The sequence below is a fragment of the Gossypium hirsutum genome, chromosome A10 (assembly GCF_007990345.1).
Source record: "Gossypium hirsutum isolate 1008001.06 chromosome A10, Gossypium_hirsutum_v2.1, whole genome shotgun sequence".
Classification (NCBI taxonomy): Eukaryota; Viridiplantae; Streptophyta; class Magnoliopsida; order Malvales; family Malvaceae; genus Gossypium; species Gossypium hirsutum.
In genome coordinates, this window is record NC_053433.1 from 16,469,183 (window position 1) to 16,493,824 (window position 24,642).

At 32.2% G+C, this 24,642-nt stretch overlaps 1 protein-coding gene across 1 annotated transcript; it reads right to left on the reverse strand.

Moving 5' to 3' along the window:
- Positions 1-16,005: 16,005 nt before the first annotated feature.
- On the reverse strand, positions 16,006-17,973 carry LOC121208249 (homeobox-leucine zipper protein ATHB-6). The gene is made up of 3 exons (XM_041078795.1): positions 17,436-17,973; positions 16,957-17,339; positions 16,006-16,858 (listed from the first exon to the last, which is right to left on the reverse strand). The coding sequence occupies exons 1-3, from the start codon at positions 17,494-17,496 to the stop codon at positions 16,442-16,444; spliced, it is 861 nt and encodes a 286-aa protein (XP_040934729.1). The 5' UTR covers positions 17,497-17,973; the 3' UTR covers positions 16,006-16,441.
- Positions 17,974-24,642: the final 6,669 nt, after the last annotated feature.

Consider the following 24,642-nt stretch of genomic DNA (forward strand, 5'->3'; position numbering starts at 1 on the left):
AAATTAAGAAATTGAAAATTCATATCTTTGGTAATATGACTATTTTACCCCTAGACTTTGACAAAATGACCATTTTACCCCTAGGCCCGAAAATTGATTTTTATCGAATTTGTTCATATCTTAAGCCTAGTTGAACCCTTTTTACTCTTATAGAAACTCTGAATTCCCACTATTTCACGTACTTAACATCTATTTTACAACTTATACAATATAGTCTTTTTTGGTGTTTTCATGCTAACATCTTTTACAAAAGTTGTTCATAACATACCCAAGACTTAATTTCTTCTATAAAAATTCAGCAAACAGTACAAACCCTTTCATGGAAAAGCCCTACACTCTTGATCATTTTGCAAAATAGTACCCTCATTTGAAAACTCATGCTTTGAGGGTCTCAAAAGTATAAAAATATTCAAGAAAAGCCATTAAAATCACTTACTTGTGAAGACTTAAAGTTGCTAAAATTTTTGAAGCTCAAAACCCCCAAAAATGGCTGAAAAAAATCAGTGGAGAAGAAATGAGAAGTAGGATGATATCATATTTCTTTTATTTTATTTCTATTTTAGTCAAATTAGCCACCAAACCTACCAAACTTGGACTTTTTGACCAAATTACCTCCTATGGCCAGCCATGCACAATACTAGGGTCTAATTGCCCTTTAAAGACCCCCAATTTAGGTTCTCTAGCTATTTGGCACTTTTAGCTATCAAAATAGGACTTTTGTATTTTATGCGATTTAATCCTTTTTCTCAATTGAGCTCACGAACGTCAAAATTAACTCACCAAATTTTTCATACACTAATATAAACATGCAATGACTCCAAAATAATAATAAAATAATTTATTTTACTCCGGATTTGTAGTCCGGAGACCACTATTCCGACTAGGCCCTAAATCTGGCTGTTACATTTATTACGATGGTGAAGCGCGTGACAGTAAGAACGAGGTCATTTTTTTATCAAAGAACACAATGAGGCTAGCTTTTAACTAGAACATATAGTCACCAGAACTACGAACAAGAATTAGGCAAAAAATCGTTGGATCTAACCAGCTAAGAGTACCATCCCTTAAATATCAATTTTGTGCTTCGAGTAACTCGTCAGATATGAGGCTTTCGATATCAAAGGTGTGAGGGGGTTAGAGGCGATGGTGCAAATGCATTTAGATAGTGGATTACCGTTTCTTGAGTTATATACCGAGTTCTTAAGGCCAGACAAAGGCCATCAGATGTCGACATCTGTTTCTATTCGAGATTTTAGAATAGAAGAACATGCCAATAGTCCAACGACACAGTTGTGTAATGGGTTCACCACTTTGTTAGAAATTTCTCATCATAATATCCCGGAATCATCAATGGGAAGACACTTATTTGCCTCGGCCCTAGATTTCAACTGCAACAGATATAACACCGAACAGTCAAGTTGGGATGGTAGGACAGAATACACAACCCATGCACAACACTCAATTAGTGGTATTGATTTGAACTTTAGTCAACCAATGTTCAATGTTGGAAACTCTTACAGGGGAATGACATCAACTTCCAATGGCTACCTATCGACAAATGATTTTCGACACTTTGGCAACTACACAAAAAGGGATGATGTACTCCTTACAATGTCAACTGGTGAGAGGACACCCAACACGGCAGATGTTGATGGGTTTGAGAATGAAAACGATAGTGAATTCGATGTCAATCCAATCTAAGAGCCTGATCCTGTTGGTTTAGAAATTATATTATTTTCTGAACCATCGCTTGTTCCAACTAAACTAGAAGATGGTGAAGGAGGTGAAGATCCCGATGAAGATGTTGAAGAAGATTCACGGTTCAGAGCGTACTCGCTTCCAACCCACATGCATAATATGGACCTATTGGTAAAAGATGGGATAAAGTTTAAAGAACTACTATACAAAAGGCTGGGCCATGCGAGTTCTTTATTAGATTCAGGAGATTTAGAAGTGCGGAAGGAGTTTTCCACTAAAGATGGGTTTGTCGCTGTAATGAAGTGACACAACATCAGAAACGATGTAAACTTCCACGTTGTTAAATCTCGATTTGAGAAGTTTGAGGCGAAGTGCACAATGCGAGATAGTGGATGTACATGGAAAATCATGGCTTCTGTTAAGAAAAATACGGAGTTTTGGATGATAAAGAAGTTTACTGCTTCGCATACTATATTACAATGGGTACTATATCAGTACCAGTATATATTACGTCACAGTTGAATTGCTAATTTTAATGTACTCGTGTGGTTGTTGGTATTTCACGGGATCGTCCAAAATTATATTAAAAAATAACCGCAAACATAATACTACCTATAATAAAAGTGAGTCCCAATATTGTTGTGCTAATTTTAATTGTAAATGTTCGTACCCAGTTCAATTACATGCTTTCATACCACAAGGCGTTGATTGCAAAGAAAAGGCATTGGAGAAGATGCATAGTGGATGGAACACGTCATACAATGAGGAATGACAGTGGTGTCGCATCTTGGAGACGTACATACCAGGTTGTATAACCAATTTAGAAACAAAGCAAATGTACTACAATGACCGGTTGTTCCATGGATGGAGAGTGTTCAAACATTATTTCTGGAATTTTAGGCAATATCAGGAGGCATTCCAGTACTGCAAGCCACTTGTACATATCGATAATACTTCTATGTGTGGGAGATATACCCATTGGTTGTTGTTGGCTATTGCACAAGATGACAATCGAAAAATCTTGTTGATTGCCTTTGCAATCACGCTTGGAGAGTAAGCAAACAATTGGAATTTCTTTCTAACTCAGTTGAGGAGGCATGTTTGCCCTCAGGCCGATATTTGCGTCATATTCGATTGGGGACCTAGAATACTAACTGCAATTGAAAGGCAGGAAAGCCTCTGGGACAGCACACACCATAGGTACTATCCAGGGTATGTTCCATCAAACTACCACAGACAATATCCCTCGACTACCGAGTGAGCACAAGTGACCAACATGGGTATGTAATCGCCACAATTAAATATTCTTTGAAATTCTTTGGTATGTAATTGCCACTATTCACTTCTCTTGACAGGGTACGAGCTCATGAAAAATCATTTCCATGAAACGTTGGTAAACTTAGGGTAGTTAACGATGCGAGTGCGAGCTACCTCTCTAACACACCCTTCGATCAATGGACACAATCTTATGACAAGGGTCTATGATATGACCACATGACGACAAACCTGGTAGAATGTATCAATTTTGTTTTAAAGGGAACACATTATTTACCGATAACATCAGTTGTAAAAGAGACATACTTCCATTTGGCTAAACTTTTCCCGAAGCAAGTAGTGATTTATGTTGGGAAAATCCAATGAGGCCACGTTTGGAGCCAGGATGTACTAAAAGAAATTAGAAAGGCTATGGCATGAGCAAACTCTATATATCCAGTGTGCCACTTGTGTGAACAACTATGGGTTCGGGTACACCTAAGGCAAATGACTTTCTATTGTGAGAGATTTGGCACACTTTGTTTTCCATGTGCTCATACAATTGCAGCATGTAGCAATCAATGCTCAAATCCTATGAGTTTTATGGACAAAGTGTACAAACTAGAAAACATGTACACGTAGAGACACATATTCCCACTAGTCCTAAATGAACGTAGGTGGCCGCCTATATCGAACGCTCCATTTAAGTTGTACCTGATAGATCATTGAGTCGCAAACTAAAATGTCGACCGACATCAACTTGAGTACGCGACAACATAGATATTCGAGAGAAGTTAAACCAACCGAGGTTATGCGAGTGGTGTAGGAACTTAGGCCATTCAATGTCGTCATATCCACATTGAAAAGACAATACAAGTGCAACACATCATTAACATCAATTTTATTGTAATCCATCTTTCACGTATATTCATTTAAAAATATAATAATATGCAACATCGATACAATTTAAATGTTTTATATTTATTTAAATGTTAACATGATGAGAACAATGATAAAGTAAATCAGACCATATGTTGGTTAGAATCTGTGCCACATCGTGGTGGTCGACAGTTGTGCAACGGATTATTTCTTGGTTTAATCTTCAATTAGGGTTGTAGTCTCAGTCTCTCATCTTCTTTGCCTTTAGTTGATTGCAATTGAGTGCTTCTCGGTTGCCATCGTGCATCCTTCGATCTAAGAATAGGTGGTTAGGAAGATGATCCACCTTAGTAGAACAATGATCCCAGAGGTATTTACAACATTAATGACGTATGGGTATAACTATGTTGTGTCCTATACACTGATGGTATAATGAATAGACTCTTGGTCGGTGCCCGAAAGATAGATGACCTATATGTCATCGTCGGCATCATCTTCGTTGAAAATGTAGATGGCATGGACGTATAATATATCGGGGAAAGAAGTCCAAAAACAAAACCTAACATAGAAGTAGAAGCATAAAAATGTAGTGGAATATATAGTGATTGTGTAAAGATGAAATGGTTTGTATGCGCACCAGAATTAGATAGTACATACTGACCAGTGGGTGGTACGGTCATCGATGCCGTTTCTTGCATAAATGCTTAGGATGGACCCGCCTCATTAGTCATTAGATGTATAAAGGCTCATCGTGTCCTCCTCATATACAATTGCCATCTCCTTGCCTCTTCCCTATACAAGTATGGCTTGCCATGGGTTCTAAACCATGACATGTAATAAGGATCGCAGGCTAACTCCGGAGCAACAATGGCCTCGCAAGTAGGTAATAATTTGTACATATTGTCCCATATGTTAATATATTACACGTGGAATATCAATAAATTCTCATCTTCCCCACCCCGCAATTCAATAGGATGCACATCATTGAGGTCTTCAGGTGCCACGGGAATCGATTGTTGGAACCCAAATTACCGCAACACTTTATATGACTTGTGCATTTCAACAGTAATGTACACTATCAATGGCACCTTCATGTGCCAAATGTTCGGATTCACAAAAAATTCCTCAGGGATGCATTCTTTAATTGTCGAATGCTTGTATAGTGTCCATTCAAACTATATTAAAATAATAAAAACTTTAGTGATATTTACCTACAATGAAATCTCAAATCGACTACGTTAATATTATATGATTCAAATTTAAATAAATACATACTTCCGTTTCCGATTGTTGGTCTAACAAAAGTCGTATATCTCGAAGCTCATTTGGTAATCCCGCATAACTGACCCATGGTTCCACCTATTAAAATAACTTGTTAGCATAATAATTTAAATTTTAATTAATTTTATTATGGTAAATATATCATTTGGTAGTAGAATTCAATTGGTATTGCGCCCATGATTGCACTAGTAGAATGCAACCACAAATTTTAATTTTTTGAGTTTGTGTCGCTTGACACATCTTCCGATATAAGGTTACCAACACGGTGGACCCCCAATTGAGTTCGCCTGCTTCTCTAAAGTTGACGAGTTTTAGCAGCTACCTTAGATGGATGAGATTTCGTGATTTATTCGGCATCAAGATACCTTCGATAATCTAAAGGATGTACGCCCAAGCGTGTCATTCTCTTTCGACTTTAATGGAATCCTCATCCAGTCCTTGAAGTTTCTTCTTAACCAACTCATTTCAATTTGGCCTCCATAAATTCTCTCCGAAACCAAACTCAAAAGTTCACCACATGCGCCTCTTTAATCGGTTGAGTAAACTGACCCAGTGACTATCGACCTATCCATCGGTAACCCTAATTGTAATTGCATGTCCTCCAAAGTGATAGTACACTCGCTGTATGGAAGATGGAATGTATTCGTCTATGGTCTCCACCTTTCCACCAATGCGCTTACGAGTGTCAGGTCCAATTTACACCCCGACCTACAAGGGCCACATGCGAAAAAATAGCTTCCCTCAAGTATGGTTCGATCAAGGGTGATAGAGGAGCAGGTAGATTACAAATATAGCACTCCAAAATTCGATCTTCCACCTATTTAGGTAAAAAATATACAAAATATTAATTTCAAATATAAGAATGAAATAAAAAAATTAAACAACATTGAAATATATTAAAAAATATTCTTTTCATTTGAAATTGATTAACGAAAATGTGGTTGCCATCAAAGCATATTAGAGATCCTACCATTTGCTAATTTAAAAAAAAACAAGGATTTATTTTAATAAAAAATATTTTGTGAAAATATTAAGATAATTCTAATAAAAAATTTAGAGAAATATAATTTAATAGAAAATTGAGAGAATTTTGAGAGTGATTAAAGAATGAGAGAATTTTGAGGTTGATTTGTGAGAAAGATATAATGGGGGGTTATAGGAGGGAAGGTGATTGTTGGAAGGGGGGACAACTATTTAATTAGCCATTGGAGGGGAAAACGCTTCTAGCTGAAAGCGTTTTTAGGTGACTAGGTAAACACGCGTCCAGCTGGAAGTGTTTTACTGGTAGTACGCAGAAAACTCACCCACTTGGAAATATTTTTCTGAATTTCACTTGAAAACACATCTACATGAAAGCGTTTTCGAAAAAATGGCCTATTCCCGTAATTTTTCCAAAAAACAGCCTAATCTAGTAAATTCCAAAAATTTTCGGCATTTATTGGTAATTTATTCTAAACAAGCCTTCTATAATTATTCTTAATGTAAGGATAGAAAAATAATCATAAAATCAACTCATATCTTCATGTATTACATAGCTTAATATATAATATAAGTAGATCATATAAGAATCCTTTGAAACTAATTTTGCTTGATTCAATATCTTCTCCAATGATAAACATGAGATTGATTGCACAAGATCTTTAAAAGAATTCAAGCAAATCATCAAAACATTTTGGTCAAACATACCAACAAAGAAGACAAATTATGTGCCTAACCCAATGATATAAGCACTTCCCTTTTAACACATAAACAATCACTTCAAAATCTTGAGTGAAAAGTTTCAATAATAATTAAATACATTTGATTTATTAAAAGAATAATCAAAATTTGCATTACCATTTAAATGTTTTCAAATTTTAAGTTAATAAAAAAATTTATTTTTAGAAATAAAGTAATTTAATATAAATTTTAATTTTTTTATTTTAATTTTTATTGTCAAATACATTTATTTAGCCAAGGCTAATAAAATAACTATAACCTTGGATAATATAAATAAACCTTTTAAATCTTTTATTTCTTATCAAATAAATTTATTTTACCAAAATTTTCACAAGTTTTCATTTATGGCAAACTGACTTGAAAAATGATACGCAAATTACTTAATTGATTTTTCTATTATTTTATAAGGGTTTAATTGTCTTTTTAATCTTAATTTTCAGATAAATTTTTTTAAAAAGTTTAAAAATATTGAAACATTGTTAAATATTATAAAGTATAATATTTTTCTTAGAAATTATTAAAATTATAAAGAAAACTATAAATAAATCATAGAAAATTATTAAAATTACAAAAATGATTAAAAATTAACAAAAGTTTACAAAATAAACAATTATTAAAAATGTTAAAAAGTTTTTAAAATTATAGAGAAATTTTGTTATTTTGTTGATTTTGTGTCTTTCGTTTAGATAATAAAAAAAAAATAGGGAGAATGAAATGTGATTATGATTGGACTTGGGTGGGGATGTAGAGTGAGGTGTTTGAGTGATGTTAAGTTGAATGGTTGATGGCATAAGTTGAGTGATGGGTAGAGGTGTTCATGGTTGATCTAATTTATTATTCAAAAAATAAAAATTTATATTATTATTTAATATATATATTAACTTAAATAATCAAATAAGTCAAGTAAAATAATAAAAAATCAATTAAACCCTCGTAAAATAATATAAAATCAATTAAGCCTTCCATATCATCTTTTTTTCCATGCCAGCTTGCCTTGTTAGCATTTTAACTGTCATTCATCATTTTTTCCATTTTAGCTACCATGTCAACACTTAATGGCCCATTAGGGGCTTCAACGAAAAAATGAATTCAAAGGGCTTAATTAATGCTTAGTTTGTTTCGACATAAAATCTTTTATGGAAAATATTTTTAGCCTTTTCCGATATTTGTTTCATGTAAAATAGGATGGTCAATATAAAATTATCCACTTATTCCCGTAAAATGTCTTACCAATTTTTTTCGCACGACATTTTTCAAATTGATAAAACTCTGTTCACTATAACACCCCCATACTCGACCCCAGCATTGGGTCAAAGCATCAGGATGTTATATTCTCTACTACATTTTTCACTTATCAAATATTTTCTTATAAACTTTCATAACTTTTCAATTTAGTCCATTTTTGTCATAAAAGTTCAATATTCACTAATTAATCATATTAAATCAATTTTCTTTCTTGTTACACTTAATCCCATAATTTATCTCAATATCTTATCTCACATATCAAATTTCTATGTATTTCACTTCTATTATTTCATCCACATATTTTCTCATGTTTAACATTTTAGTCATTGTTATCATATTTTCCACAATTTCATTTTTATAATACTTTATGCATATTTCATCATCTTATAACACATTCATTAAACTTAAATCATAATTTCCTTATTCACATATTAAATTGTTTCACACTTAAACTTTTGTACAATTTTTAATTTAGTTTCTATTGCTATGTAATTTATTTTTCACCATATAAGGACTTTAATCAAATAATTCATTATAATATCTTATTTCACATAATAAATTTTCATGTATATCACTTCTCTTGTTTCAATTATAAATTTCAAAAAGTTTACAATTTAATCCTTATTATCATGAAGATTCATTATTTACTATAATTTAACCTTAACACCACTTTATAATGAATTCACTACTTAACTCTTTATCATAAATCTCAAACGGATGTTTGTTTCATTGAAAACAACGTTTATAAAATAGTTTTAGAAAATCTATCAAATAATAGAAAATATTTTACACATATTATTTCAAACACTAGAAAATATTAACTTTTCTAGAAATCATTTTTCGAAAGCCATTTTCAGTGAAACAAACGAAGCCCAAGTGCAAATCATGATTCAATGGCTTAATTAAATGTAATTTTTAACGAAAGACTTAATTAATTTTAAAAAACTTATTTCACATTTTAACCTCATTTTTAAAATGACAAAAACAATAAAAGCAATATCGTGTACTTTGTGATGTGTTTGAATGATCATTTTGGGCCTATTTATTTAAATATATAGAAATAATAAGTTTTACTTAAATAAATTCCCCCTTTTTTTAAACCAAAATAACATGAAAGCAATATTGAATTTTTTTACACTCAAATCCCCGAATGAAATGCGGTTTGGAGTGAAACAAAAAAATATGGTTGATGGTGTTTAATGGGTTAGTTTACTCGTACCATTGGAGTCAACGAGGTACCGTCTGGAGTTGCAGTATATTTATTTCACTCGGTTCCTATTTAATCTATGATGTAAGCTTTTTTAATTTATTATTGTGCACGTGCTTTTTTTATTTTGTACTAATATTTTTTAAAATGGTCAAACACATGATAATAGTGGTGGATATAAAGAGAATGATAACATATTTAGATATTTGCAGGCGTTTTATTTGTAATTATAATTGTGATAATAAATATAAAGATTCGAAACAAAATTTGGATTTCAAATATTTTAAGACAATGAATGAGTATGTTAATATTTAGATATCCATTTTACTTTTAACAAGGGCAAAAACGAAATTAAATTATTTATTTTTATTAAAGTAAAAATATAATTTTACCATTTTAATAGTCTATATCTTTATAACTTTTAAAAGATTAAATTAAATTTTTATCATTTTAGGGGGCCGAAGTACAATTTTACCATTATTAAAATTATATAAATTATAAAATAACCTAAATAGAAAATTTTCTATTTTAAGGATTTGGGGCCCATGCCAATCCTCTGGCTTTGTCATTGACTTTTAAAAAAAAAACTTACGAATTAAGATATTAGTCAAGAAACAAATAATTTGTCTTGAGATAGTATGAAATATTTGAAATAATTAATAATTAATTAAATTATTATTTAATTGAAATAATATTATTTTTCATTATTTAAAGAATTGGAAAAAAATATTATCTAAGTTTATCACCTAAAAAAATCTATCAATTATAAATTGTTATTGATTGAATTAGCTATTATTTTAGGTGGTATCCTTCCAAGATACAACAATCTTATGTTCATGCTCTAGTAGATATGATCCATAAAATTTTAAAAATAATAAAATTTCTAATATATATTTTTAAAAATTCTATTAAACTTTTTTTTATATATTTTACCGTTTTAATAAAGTTTGTAATTGTCTAAAAATTTTTGTAATTTTTTTTTCATTTTAAAGGCTGTTAGGTTTTTTTTAATCATAACATCATTGTGACACCATTGCATGGTACGTGATAGCATATAGTTGATTGAATTTCCCAATCGATAGGTTTTAACTGTCCTTTGATCTGAATTGAGAAATTTGATAACGTTAAGGATTGAAATCAATAAAAAAAATCTTGTAATACCCCAAACTCAGCCTAGACGTTATGATCGGATCTTGAGGAATTACATTAACTTTAAAACTTTTGATTTAATAAAACTTAGAGAGCATTTCGAAAACATACATTTTGGCAAAACCCTTACAAATGTTTAGAAAAAACTTATGTCCAGAGTCACCTATTTAAACCCAGAATTTGATTTTGAAATCGTGTGTTTCAAAAGTATGAATTTTGGCAAGTCGTTTCACATTTTAAGGCAAATTCCGTTAAAAACTATTTATTCACTTATAGAAAAGCATTTAAGTGATTACTTAATTCTTCTTGCAGTGGAAGTTTCTAAAGTCTTAGTTTTGAAAACCAAATTTTAGTTTGATAATTCAAACGATTTTGTAGTTTAACGTTGAAAATATCAAAATCCACTACAAAATCCGACCAATAGAACAAAAACAAAATTAAAACCTACAAACAGATTTACAGTACAAAAATCCAGAAAAGTGAAAATGTAAGCCATCATATTAAATTAACCGAGAAACAATCTAAGCTCTCGCATGCTGTCCAATCCTAAACTCAAACATTACCTGAAAAGTCAGAAATAAAACAAAGGGGTAGCCTATAAAGCTCAGTGTGTAACTAAACTTAAACAGAGACCATACATAACATAATATACAAATTAGAGTATCATAGAGAATTTCATAACGATCAAGTCATTTTTATACAGTAAAGACCATATAGAGTGGCTAAATATACATCACAAATAAAAATGGCCCTAGGTGAAAATTTTTAGAAAATAGGCCCACACGGCTTCACACACACCTGTGTGGCCCACATGACCTAATTGACCCAAACGGTGTGGATCACATGGTCTGCCACAAGGCCATGTGACATCGACAGTTGATTTTCTAACATCGTGTCGTTCGCTATTTTTTGAGTTTTCCGTTACACACTTGGTCGTTTTTCAATGCAAATCCAACCACGAGATTTCTAGAACCCAAAAACATCATTAAAACGACTAATTTTAGTAACAATTCACTAAATTCCAATTAACTCATTCGATCACAACTGCTAACACTACACCTTAACAAAACATAAGTTATTATTATTATTATTATTTTTGTGATCAATCAGTTACCTAAACGAACACGACGGTCCCCTGAAACTCCTAATTCACCAAAAGTAAGTCGTGTGATTCGCCAACCTTGCCTAAACTAATGATTTCGGAGTGGTCAAAATTGCAACACATAAAGAAAATAACAACTAATACTACAACCATGAAAACAAGTACAAATCTTTTCACACATTCTTTACCCGACACCATTTAGATCGTTTAAAACCAAAGATGGCACCAACCTTCGTCAAATGAAATCAAGGCACAAACAACATACGGTGGAGTAATAATTGCTATCAATAAAATATTATTGAAGCAATAATTGGTAAATAAAAAAAAATATCAAGTATAAGGACTTGAGAAGGATTAAATAAACGACAATAGAAAGGGGAAGAGAAAACGTAAAGAGGAGAGACTAAGTTAACGTACCCAACAAATCAGTTTCTTTTTGGAAATTTTAAAAATAAAAAATTAAAATTAAAATACCCATATTATCTAACCAATTGATTTTCTAATAACTCGAATAGTCTCAAGAAACTTTTTACAGAAGTATCGCTAACAATTCCTCTACCTCAGATTCATAAAACACCATTGCAACAAACACTTGGATACAAGCAGTTATTAATCAAAGCAAGGTATAGTTGAAATGGATCATAAAAGTACCTGTATTGTTGCTAGATACATCTCGACCCTCTCGACGCATAGTCACATATCGCCATCTCTGATTTCATTTCTGAGCTGAAGCTTGCATCTAACTAAAAGAGTGCCGTGAACAATACCTAACTCGATGTTCAACGAACCCATATTTGAAACACGCCCTCATTTTCCTCCAACATTCGCCCGGATGGCGCATATTACAGTAAACACAAATCAAAACTTGATCCATATTCACAACTTCCTCAACTCGTTGAGGCCTGACTATTCTGGCCCGCTTCCTAGGTCGCGGATTCAAATCTGCAAGTTCAGAACACCCCTTATTCTGCCTTTTATTCCTTCATTTTTCCTCACACTTAAAGCGATTAATCTCTTTCACTTCATTGATCTCATTCGACTGAAGTCACTCAGTCACTAACTCTTGACCCACAAATCCAAATTGGGTCCCATTGACCCTTTTTAAATCTCTAAACACATCTTGGGCACAGCAGCGTCCCCAGCTCCCTGATTATCACCTTTAGATTCAAGCATCTTAGCATACTCTCTAATTTTCAGATTGGACTTATTGCCCCAAGAAGAGGACTCGGTTCGAGTCACTTGACTATGTCCACCACACCCTCACACATCATGACCACAAGTACTCATTATACTAATCTACAATTTCAAAAATTTTATGAATTAGCTTAGGTTTATTAAAAATCCCATGACTAGAGTTTTAATAGATTTTTTACAAAATTACCACAATCTTTAGCTAAAGTAGAGTGATCTTAACACTACAGTTTTGCTAGTTTATCTAGTATAGCTAAAGTAAAGATACTTACATGATCAGCGTTAGAGTCGTGGATTCTCTTTTTATAGACTTAAATATACAAATAATCAAAATATGAATACTCACTTTTTATAAACCTTAAATATCAAAGTTAATCAGAAATTCAATTTATTTAAAACATATTTCATGGAGATTTTTAACTCAAGAATTACAGCCTGAGTTTTGAACTTGGCTCTAATACCACTAAATGTAACACTCCAAACTCGGTCAAGGTGTTATGATTGGATCTTGGGGAACTACATTAACTTGTTTAAAACTTTTGATTTAATAAAAACATAGAGAGAATTTCAAAAGCATACATTTCGACAAAACCCTTACAAATGTTTAGAAAAGCTTATGTTCAGAGTTGCATATTTAAACCTAGAATTTGATTTTGAAATCATGTGTTTTGAAAGTATTAATTTTGGTAAGCCATTTCCCGTTTTTAGCAACGTTCGTTAAAAACTATTTATTCACTTACAAAAAGGCATTTAAGTGATTACTCAATTCTTCTTGCAGCGAAAATTTCTAAAGTTTTAGTTTTGAAAACCAAATTTTAGTTTGGTAATTCAAATGATTTTGCAGTTTAATGTTGAAAATATCAAAATCTGACCAATAAAAAAAACCAAAACAAAACCCACAAATAGATTTACTGTTCAAAAATCTAGAAAAGTGAAAATGTAAACCATCATATTAAATTAACCAAGAAACAATCTTAGCTCCCATACGCCGTTTGATCCTAAACTCAAAGATTACTTGAAAAGTCAAAGATAAAACAAATGGGTGGGCTATAAAGATTAGTGTATAACTAAACTCAAACAGAGATCATACATAACACAATATACAAATTAGAGTATTATAGAGAATTTCATAACGATCAATTACACAAAACTGAGAATGCATGATTATGTTAATGCAGTGTTTTTTAGAAAACCATAATGCAGATTTTTCAGTGAACTTCTTCTTCAACTCTGCTACACACCAAAATAGAGTTCCCCATAACTCGTCCAACAAAATCATGCCAACAGATAATTGTGGACAATGCCACTAGAATTGCAATTAAAATTGCCAAATCATATATGTGGTCAAGCCACTATATTGAAGCCAAGCTGCTAAAATAGATGTGTGTGGTCAAGCCACCATAAATGCAGTTAAGCTACCAGAACAGAAATGTGGTTAACCACCAAATAGTGCAGATCATTAAACTACAAAACTTTCTTCTTACCATATTATCCCAAACCCCATGCAATGTGACATGACATGAATATAAAAAATCAGAATGAAAAGCATGTAAGACATGTAGTCGTACAACAACAAAAACCAGAAGGCATGGCATTCCACGCTTTACAAAATAGAAGTATTACAAATCCAAGATAAGCAAATCAATTTGCCATAACGTCACATGCATGGTTACACAGTAGATTCGGAGATTTACAAATTAACATAATCAGATATCATATGCTTATATACAAACATAGCACAACAGAACATGCCATCGAATTCATCCGTAAATAGAACATGTTTACATATTTCACATTACCTACAATATCAAACTATCAAATATAATGTTTTCAAGTCATTTTTATATAGTACAAACCTTACGGAGTGGTTAAATACACATCACAAATCAAAACAACCCTAGGTGAAAATTTTTAGAAAATGGGCCTACGCGATTTCACACACGCCCGTGTGGCCCACATGGCCTAATTGACCCAAACTGTGTGGCTCACACGGTCTGCCACACAACCGTGTGATGTCAACAATTGACATCGTTCTGTTCGTTGTTTTATGAGTTTTCTATTACACACCTAATTGTTTTTCGATGCAAATCCAACCACAAGATTTTCAGAACCTAAAAACATCATTAAAATGACTAATTTTAGTAACGATTCATTAAATTCCAATTAACTCATTCGATTACAACTATTAACACTACTCCTTAACAAAGTAGAATTTATCCTTTTTGTGACCAATCACTTACCCAAACGAACATGACAGTCCCTTAAAACTCGTAATTCATTAGAGGTAAGTTGTGTGATTTACCAACCTCGCCTAAACGAATGATTTCAAAGTGGCCAAAATTGTATCACATAAAGAAGATAACAACTAATGCCAAAACCATGAAAACAAGCACAAATCTTAGCACACATTCCTTATTCCACACTCTTTAAATCGTTCAAAACCAAATATGGCACTAACTTTCATCAAATGAAATCAAAACACATACAACACACGATGGAGTAACAATTGCTATCAAGAAAAGATTATTGAAGCAATAATTGGAAAATAAAAAAAATCAAGTATAGGGACTTGAGAAGGATCAAACAAACAACAATAGAAAGGGGAAAAGAAAACACGAAAAGTGAGAAGAGGAGAGACTGAGTGAACATGCCCAACAAAGCAATTTCTTTTTAGGAATTACAAAAATAGAAAATAAAAAAAATACTCATATTATCTATCCGATTTTCTGATAACTTATTAGACTTTCAATAGTTTAAATTTAATCCAAACTCCAACAAATGGGCAGCACAGTAAGAAATTGCAAAAATATTGCCATTTGCTCATATAGGGATTCAAACATAAGATCAATGAGTAAGCCAACACTTTACTATTAAACGAACAGGCTCACTCTTGACACAAGTTGAGTGAAAATTAATTTTAAGCCAAAACAACCAAGGTTAACATAATTTAAGGAAAATGATTCGAATCCAAAACCTCTCATAAACAAGCACAATATCTAACCACTAAACCAAATTAAATTATTTTACATGATTTTCACAACCATAATTTAAAAAATCAAGATGTGATCATTCTTAATTTCACTAACTTATTTTTTTCTAACCCAATTTTCAGGATGTAAGAATAGTAAAATTAATATATTTTAACTGTAATTTAATGATAACTTAGCTATGTAACCTGAATTAAATAAATCAAATCCAGGTTAAATTTATCTCAATTGTTTAAGTTGTGAGATGAGGAATCCAAGAATTTGGTGTCATGAAAAAGGGAGCAATAGTGGTATAATTATAATATTAAGGTTTCTGAATTGGAGATAACGGGTAAATGTCTGCCCTAAAATTTTCAACTTTCTAAGGGAAATGATGTTGATGATCTACTTTATTTTTTTTTTCAGCTTTTTCACCATTAGAAGGAAAAAAAGCTTTACTTTTCCTCTGATGGATTTTGGAGATTTTTCCATTTACAGTAGAAGAACAGTAAAAAAAAAAGAAGCTTCCAATTACGACCTAATCATTCGCCCACCGCGTGCACCGCCGCACTGGCCACTCGCCACCTATTGGGTATTGAATTCAACTTCTACCGCCTCCACTTCAACCCATTAATTTCTCTCTTCTTCTTCTTCTTCTTCGGACAAAATTCTTGGAGAGTTTGCCTTATTCTCTTGCATTCCGTTTCTTTAATCCCATAATTGCATACATACATATATGTTTGATTTAGATTAGATCCACCATTGAAGACTTGGAGCTTGTTCATCTGAAAAGAAATTGCAGACTTCATCTGCAGTACTACTGATGAAATCATGCTCTTCCATCTTCACAAATTGCGGGGTTTGATACGTTGTTTTGAACAACTGGAAGCAGTTATTCATGGAGGACGGTGAAGAAGCTGCCCCGTTGTTTGGGCTGCCCCCCTCCATGTCTCCGCCGCTGTTGTTTTCTTCATTCAAGATAGCGCTCGAATCACTATCTGATGATCCGTCTTTCAAGTCCGGGAAAACGGTGTCGCCACCACCACCAACTGATCCATTGCCGCCGCCGTCGTTGAAGCTCTCGCAGTTCACTTCCGCCGGCTCCAATGAGGTACCCAAAGATGAACCCGGCGGCGGCTCGATGAGTTTTGCCTTCAGCTCACTAATCTGCATCATTTTCATACCTTCAACTTTGCTTTACAAATTAAACTCAAAGAGATTCCCAGTCTTACTAAGATAAATGAATAATTGTTATTAATAATTACCTGTTTGAGAAGATCTTCATTTTCATGGCGGAGGTTACTATAATTGAGCTTAAGAGATTCATAACTGGTCTTAAGAACTCCATAATCTCTTTCCAATTGCTTTGTTTTCCATCTAGCACGTCGGTTTTGAAACCAGACAGCAACTTGTCGTGGCTGCAACCCAAGTTCTTGAGCTAGTTTCGATTTTCTGTCGGGTTCGAGTTTGTTTTCAACTTCAAAATTCTTCTCCAATGCCTTCACTTGATCCACACTTAATCGTCTCTTCTTGGCACCCCCGCCATGGCCGACTGTTAATTCTTCAAAACAACCTTCTTCATCGAATCCTTCTAACATCGACTGAAACTCTCGACTGTAAACATTGTTGTTTCTTGGACTACGTTCATCTGTACCAAATCAAAACATATCAACAATTAAGACGCTGATGAACATAAAAGATCTTTTATTTTTTGGTAATAAAAGTTGGGTTTGTTTTATTAGACCTGAAGTTGGGCAGATTGACATCAAAGCACTCAATGAATCTGAGCTGCCAAGTCTCTTCATGGTTGATGATGAACTTAATGATGAAATCAACAATCTTTTTTTTTTCTTTAAAAGATTTTCAATGGATGTTGTTGTTAAAAGAGATTCAACTAAGATTGAAACTCAAACTGCCTTGTTTAAAACAAGACCAAATTGTACAAAGTTGTAATAGTTTACAACATGAAAACAACAACCACTGTCCTGTCTTAACTTCTCCACCATTTTTGTTCTTCTTTAACACAGTTTCTTTCTTACTCTCAGTTCCCATCCAACAATAGACATAACAAGAAAAATAAACAAAACCTAAAATACCCAACAATCAAAGCTTCCATGAGAATCAAAATATATAAAATTATGAATTCTTTTTTTTTTTACATTATAATTAAATTATAGTAGTCTAAAAGACTGTTCATCGAGAAAAGAAAATTGTGAAAAGAAGAAGACGGAGGAGGTATTTTCAGGTGAAAGAGAGAGATGAAAGAGAAGATTTTAGAAGGAGCTGGCTAGCAAAGTTTCCCATACCTTTAAATAAAACTAAGATAGGTCGTATTTGGGTTAGAATCTTACTAGGGTTAGGTACAATCAGCAAAGCAAATGGAAATGAACCCAAAATTCAATCCAAATGCAATGTTTTTGTTTACTGTATATGAGTTCTATTCTATTATTTTAATTTTATTTGTTCAAATCCACCCAAGTGAAATAAACTTTAAGTTAAATAATATTTTTAAGTTAAATTTTAAAAAATAAAAAATCAAATTAAAATATTATTAACAATATAAATAATTATAAATTAGAGTATATAAATTTAAAATCATATATATTTGAAAACTATTTTAAAAGAAAAAAAAAAACAAAATACCCCTCATGATAATCTTGATTTGAAAATTTAATTCTTTAATGCCTTAAATTTGTCATTTTGGGAAAAAAACATTTTTTTATAATTTAAATTTTTATATAATTTTTAGAATTTTTTTAAATCTATCATTTTTATAAAAATATTTTAAAGAATATTTTAAATATTTTGTAATTTTGTTTGAGAGAAATTAATTTGTTCATTTTTCTAAATTGACAGGGATTCAAGTGGTATATACACCAATTTGTTATTTGGGTTATTCAAATTATGTAAGTTATAAAATTTAACTCGATTCGAACTCTAAAAACTGAATTACTTATTTGAGTTGATTAAAAAAACCAAATAACTAGATTTGATAATTACAAGACTAATTTTTTTTCGATTTTCCCAACTCACATCGAATTTTGCTCTCCACTATTAATATATATTGTGATACAAAATTTTTAATTTTCTACATATGCATGTATGACATTTTTTATTTTAATCAATTTTTACATACTACTCACATGGCACTATTTTAAGTTTAATTATTGTATACATAAATAAATATATTTATTAATAAAAAATAATTGAATCTATTTTCTTAAAGTATAAAAAAAATCAAAATTAAAATTTCATACATATAATTGAAACAAAATCAAATTTTCATGTTTATATTATGTTAGTTCTAATTTTTCATGTATTTTGATATAACAAAAAGGTATATTAAAAATCCCCTACTTAGATTGGCAAAAATTGTTTATAAGTCCTTAAACTTATTTTCAAAGTGTTGGACAAGATAAACATTTAAAAAGCCTTAAATTAAGTTTGAAGGACTTCTATTGATACTTAGGAGGACAAGTATCGTAGAACTCAAGATGGAAAGACTTTGAAAAGGCTACAGAATTCTACCGTACAACTCTAGGTTCTACCGATACAACCCAAACTTTTATTGATAGAACGCATTCAAGTATGCAAGGTAGTTTTGGCCTAGAGTCTCTATCGACCCCTTGGTCCGACCTATCGATACAACCAGAGTTCTAACGATACCTTAAGGACTTCTACTTAGACAAGTCAAGGCAGTAGCCAAAGTTAGTTGAAACCTCAAAGTTCTATCGGTACAAGAGGACCTCTACTGATACAACGAGCCCAATGATCATATTTTAGAAGGACTTCTATCGATACAATGAAGATGCAGACTGCATTTAATGCTAGTTTTTATGGCTATAACGACTCTATTTTGTTTCTAACGGCTACAAATGTCCACAAGGTTGTTAGAGGATTTAAATACAAAGTTAATGCTTTTCATTAATAATATAGAAACAAGTGCCTAAATTTTAAGAACTCAAAATTTCAAACTTTCACAATCTTTTACTAAATATTTCTTGTACACACTTATATGTTAAGTTTTCTATCATTCTTTCAAGTGTTGTAACTTTATGTGAGAATTTAATTATTGATTATCTATATTTTAGAGGTATCATCTTATTCATCATTATTTTCTCTCATTTGTGAGGTGTTACTTAAGGTTTTGGGTAGAAAACCTTAAAGAGAAGTGGTTGTAACATCCCTAACCTGTATCCGTCGTCGGAATAGGGTTACGAGGCATTACTGAATAACATACCTCATTTACATACATTTAAGCATTCATAATTGAAATCAAATCAAATCATTCACATTGTCCCTTATAAGGTCCTACGTGACCTTAAAACATGCTTAGAAGTGGTTCAAGACTAAACCGAAAACATTTGCAAACTTTGAGGAACTTAGAAAATTTTTCAACATATAAGGGTCACATGCCTGTGTGAATAGGCCGTGTGCCTCACACGGCCACCAAACACGCCCGTGTCACAGACTGTATGAAAACAGGGCATATATACTGACTTGTACCACACAGCTGAGTACACGCCCGTGTGCCAGACTGTGTGAAATCTAAAGGGGTTACCGACTTCGGTCACACGGCTGACCACACACCCATGTACCAGGCCGTATGCCTCACACAAGGCCAGTTGACACGCCCGTGTGTCTAGACCGTGACAAACCTGTAGGGTATACTGACTTAATTTCGAAGGGCTACCCCAGGGGACACACGACTGTGTACCAAGGCCATGTGTCACACACAGTCGAGCCACATGCCTGTGTGCTCAGCCGTGTGGAGTGAAAATAGGCTTGGTTTAAGCCAAATTTCTCACCCTTCTCATGCATACCTAAAACACAACATTTTACACCATTTTAATACATTAATAGTCAGCTAAAACATGTTATTTTTTGCACCAAATATGTTATACCAATTCCCTCCATTTCATCAACTCAAATCATAACCATTTCCTATACAAAACACATACCAAAACTAGCATGATTCATTTCTCATTTTACACCTATTCCATTACATACCAAAACACATATCACATTCATTAATTCAACCTATTTCAAATATGTATTTTATCATCATCAATCACACACAAAGCTTGACTTATAAGTCATCTATTAACCATTCACTTATTAAGTCCAAATTCATGTTTTTCATAAGTAAATACTCAACATATACCAAATGACCAAATGCTCATCTTGAACATCACCAACCATACCAAATTATGCCATTACACAAGGTAAATTACATATCAAACATAAGTCATTATTAAGCCATATAAAATGACCAAATACATCACCAAAACCTTTATCCAAAAGACTCAAGCCTATATATGCCATATAACCAAGTCATAAGTGTATAAATACTGAAATCAAAACCGGATAGTGTGATGCGATCTCCGCTGACTTCCAACTCGAGCGAACATCTGAATCACCATAAAACATAGAAAAGATAACACAAAGCAAGTTATAAAGCTTAGTAAGCTCGTATGTTAATAAACTCAACTTATTGAATAAACACATATTAAACATTTTCATAACTTATAATGTCCTCATATGTTTTCACCTTTATAACATGAATTCATTTACATAGTTAACCAAGAGTTTCACTTGTTTACTCATATCATTGCTCATATATATCTATCACATTCTCACCAATTCATTTGCATTTACATATTCATAAATAAACATGTATACAAGTAACTTGATTCATTCCAATTTCCAACACGTCTTATTTAGTAAATACGAATCATGTTATATATATCATTAAATAACGATATTTCGCACCATATATGCCATATGTATATTTAATTAACACAAATTTAACTCATATCTCACATATCATTCAAATCATACCTCATTATAGCCAAATAAACGCATTTTGGCATGAAACGTACTTATACATAGATCTTTTGCATTTTAGATACATGATACATTATAACTCACCACTTTCATTTGATTCTCTCCTAAGTTTTGTACGTACCTGTATTACTTATTTAGATCGTACTTTCATTTTTACCTTGACTATGCCCATTGAATCATTCGATATTTCGCACACTAAGTGCCATTCTCAATATTTCGCACACTAAGTGCCATATTTGATGTTCCGCACACTAAGTTCTGTACATTGCCGAAGCTATCTCAAATCGCACACTGAGTGCCAAATTTAGCCGAAGCTATATCGAACCTCGTACTAAGTGCCATATTTAGCCGATATGTCATCAAACATAACAATAGTCACATATATATGATTTATAAGATATCAAAGCATTAAAAGCATAAATATAACAATGCTTATTGCATACGAACTTACCTCGATCATTAAAACGACAGAACGGATTGACTAGTCCGATACTTTATCTTTTCCACGATCTAAACCCGTATTTCGCTTTTCTCAATCTAGTTATAAGCAAAATTAGCTTATTTAATCATTAATTCATTCAATTTAACACAATTTACACATTTTGGAAAAATTACACTTTTCCCCTATTATTTTACATTTTTGCAATTTAGTCCCTATCACATAAAATCACAATTTCATGCAATTAAGGACAACCCATGCTATCCAAATTTTAATATATCATAAATCAGCCCATATTTTTACTTTATTCATACTTTTAACCACATAATTTCATAATTTCACAATTTAGTACGTAATTTGAATTTTTACTCAAAATCACTTTGTAAAATATGTAAAACTATCATCCAACTTCCATATTTCATCATCAATCATAAAAAATCATGAATATTCATCAATGGAATCTCACAAAATCTATAACAATTTCAAAAATGGAGATACGGGCTAGCTAGGTTAAGTTGCAACGAACTCAAAAACGTAGAAATTATTAAAAACGAAACAAAATTGAGCTTACATGCATTCAATTCTCCATGGTCGAATGCTTCAAGCTATTATGGCTTCCTGTTCTTCCATTTTCGGTTAAAGAAACAAGAGAAATAAAAATGCATGTGTTATTTTGTTTTATTAAACTTAATTTATTAACTAATTTACCAAAATATCCTTTGATTAAAACATTAAAAATTCACTATTTCATGCATAGAACTGTCCACTTGCATTATAAAAGGGCTATTTGCAACATGAAACCATTAACTATTTAATTTCATAGCCAATTGATACTTTTAACTAATAGAGCACAAGTTTTACGCGATTTAGTCATTTTTTACCAAATTAAACACTTAAACGGTAAAATTTCTTCATGAAATTTTCACACAACTCTAATATCATGCTGTAAAAATAAAAATAAAAATAAAAAATAATTTTTTATGTCAAATTTGTGGTCCCAAAACCACTGTTCTGATTTAGCTAAAAACGGGCTGTTACAGTAGTTCTATCTTACCTTTGAAAAGATAGGAATTTGTAAGGTTAAACTTTGTCCTTAAAGGTTCAAATCTAGTGGATTTGGGAAATCCTTAGTTGAGGGAAGCTAAGGTAGTGGAGGTAGGCAATTGAGGTCGAACCATTATAAATACTTGAATTGTTTTATTTCTAAAATTTCCCGAAAGCATTTTAATACACTAATTCATCCCCTCTTGGTGTATTTTGATATTAATAATTGGTATCAGAGTTAGAACTCTAGAGATAATTTTACCACCAAGAGAAAATATCCTCAAGATATCTAAGATGGAAGCCATAAGTTAAGAAATTTGCTTCATGGCATTGGGAAAAAATTAAGGTATTCCACCATGAGGCCTCTTTTATTCAATGGCACCAACTACTCATATCGGAGAACAAGAATGAAGTTATTCGTCCAAGCTAATGACTATGAAGTTTTGAGGATAATTACAAATATTCTATCCTTTCCAATAAAGAGGGTCAAAGATGTTGTTGTTCCAAAAGAAGAGAGTGAATGAGATGATAATGATATCAAGAAGGTGCAATTAAATGTGAAAGCCATGCACACTCTATTTTGTGCTCTTAGTCCAAATGAGTAAATAGAATCTCATTATGTGACAATACAAAAGAAATATGAGACAAGCTTGAAGTCACCCATGAAGGGACAAGTATAGTTAAGGAGTCCGAGATAAACCTTCTCATCCTTGATTATGAGTTGTTTAGGGCAAAACAGGAGGAAGGAATCAAGGAGATGTCCGATCGCTTCACCCACATCATCAATGGTCTCAAAGCCCTTAGGAAGATCTATCCCAACAAGGAGATGGTGAAGAAGATGTTGAATAGTCTCCTAAAGTCTTGGGAACCTAAAGTGACGATAATAGAAGAATCAAATGGTCTTAACTTACTCTCACTTGATGAGCTCATCAGTTCCTTGTTGACATATGAAATGAAGATAAACCAAAATGCACAAGAAATCAAAGAAGCTCCAAAGAAAGTGAGAGTTGCCTTTAAATGAAAAACTTGTGAGAGGGATGAAGACTTTAGTAATGATGATGATGAGGAGGAGATGACTATGTTTGCAAAGAAATTAAAAAATTTCATGACGTTTAGCAAAACTAAAAGATTCCCAAGAAGAGGCATCATTAAGGGTGAGCCAAGCGAGAAGGAAAAAGGACCCAATAATTTGCTATGAGTGCAAAAAGCTAGGTCACATTAAATTTGATTGCCCACAATTGAAGAAGAAATGGGCATTAAAACAAAATAAGAAAGCCATGATGGCAACTTTGAGTGATATCAATTCATCCGATAGTGATGAGGACAATGAAGTTGCCAACCTATGTTTTATGACTATTGAAGAACCAAAGGTAATCCTACATTCTAGTGAATTAAATGAATATACATTTGAAGAATTACAAGATGCCTTTGATGAATTAGCTATAGATTTTGAGACTATGAACTCCAAATATAAGATAATGATTTCAAAATTAAAGGAGGAAAATAAGTCTCTAATCATAACTAAAGAGGAAATAGAAAAGAAATTTAATGATATGCAAGCTCAAATTGATGATTTGATTTTAAAGAATAAAAACTTGTAAAATTTCTTTTCTATGTTTCA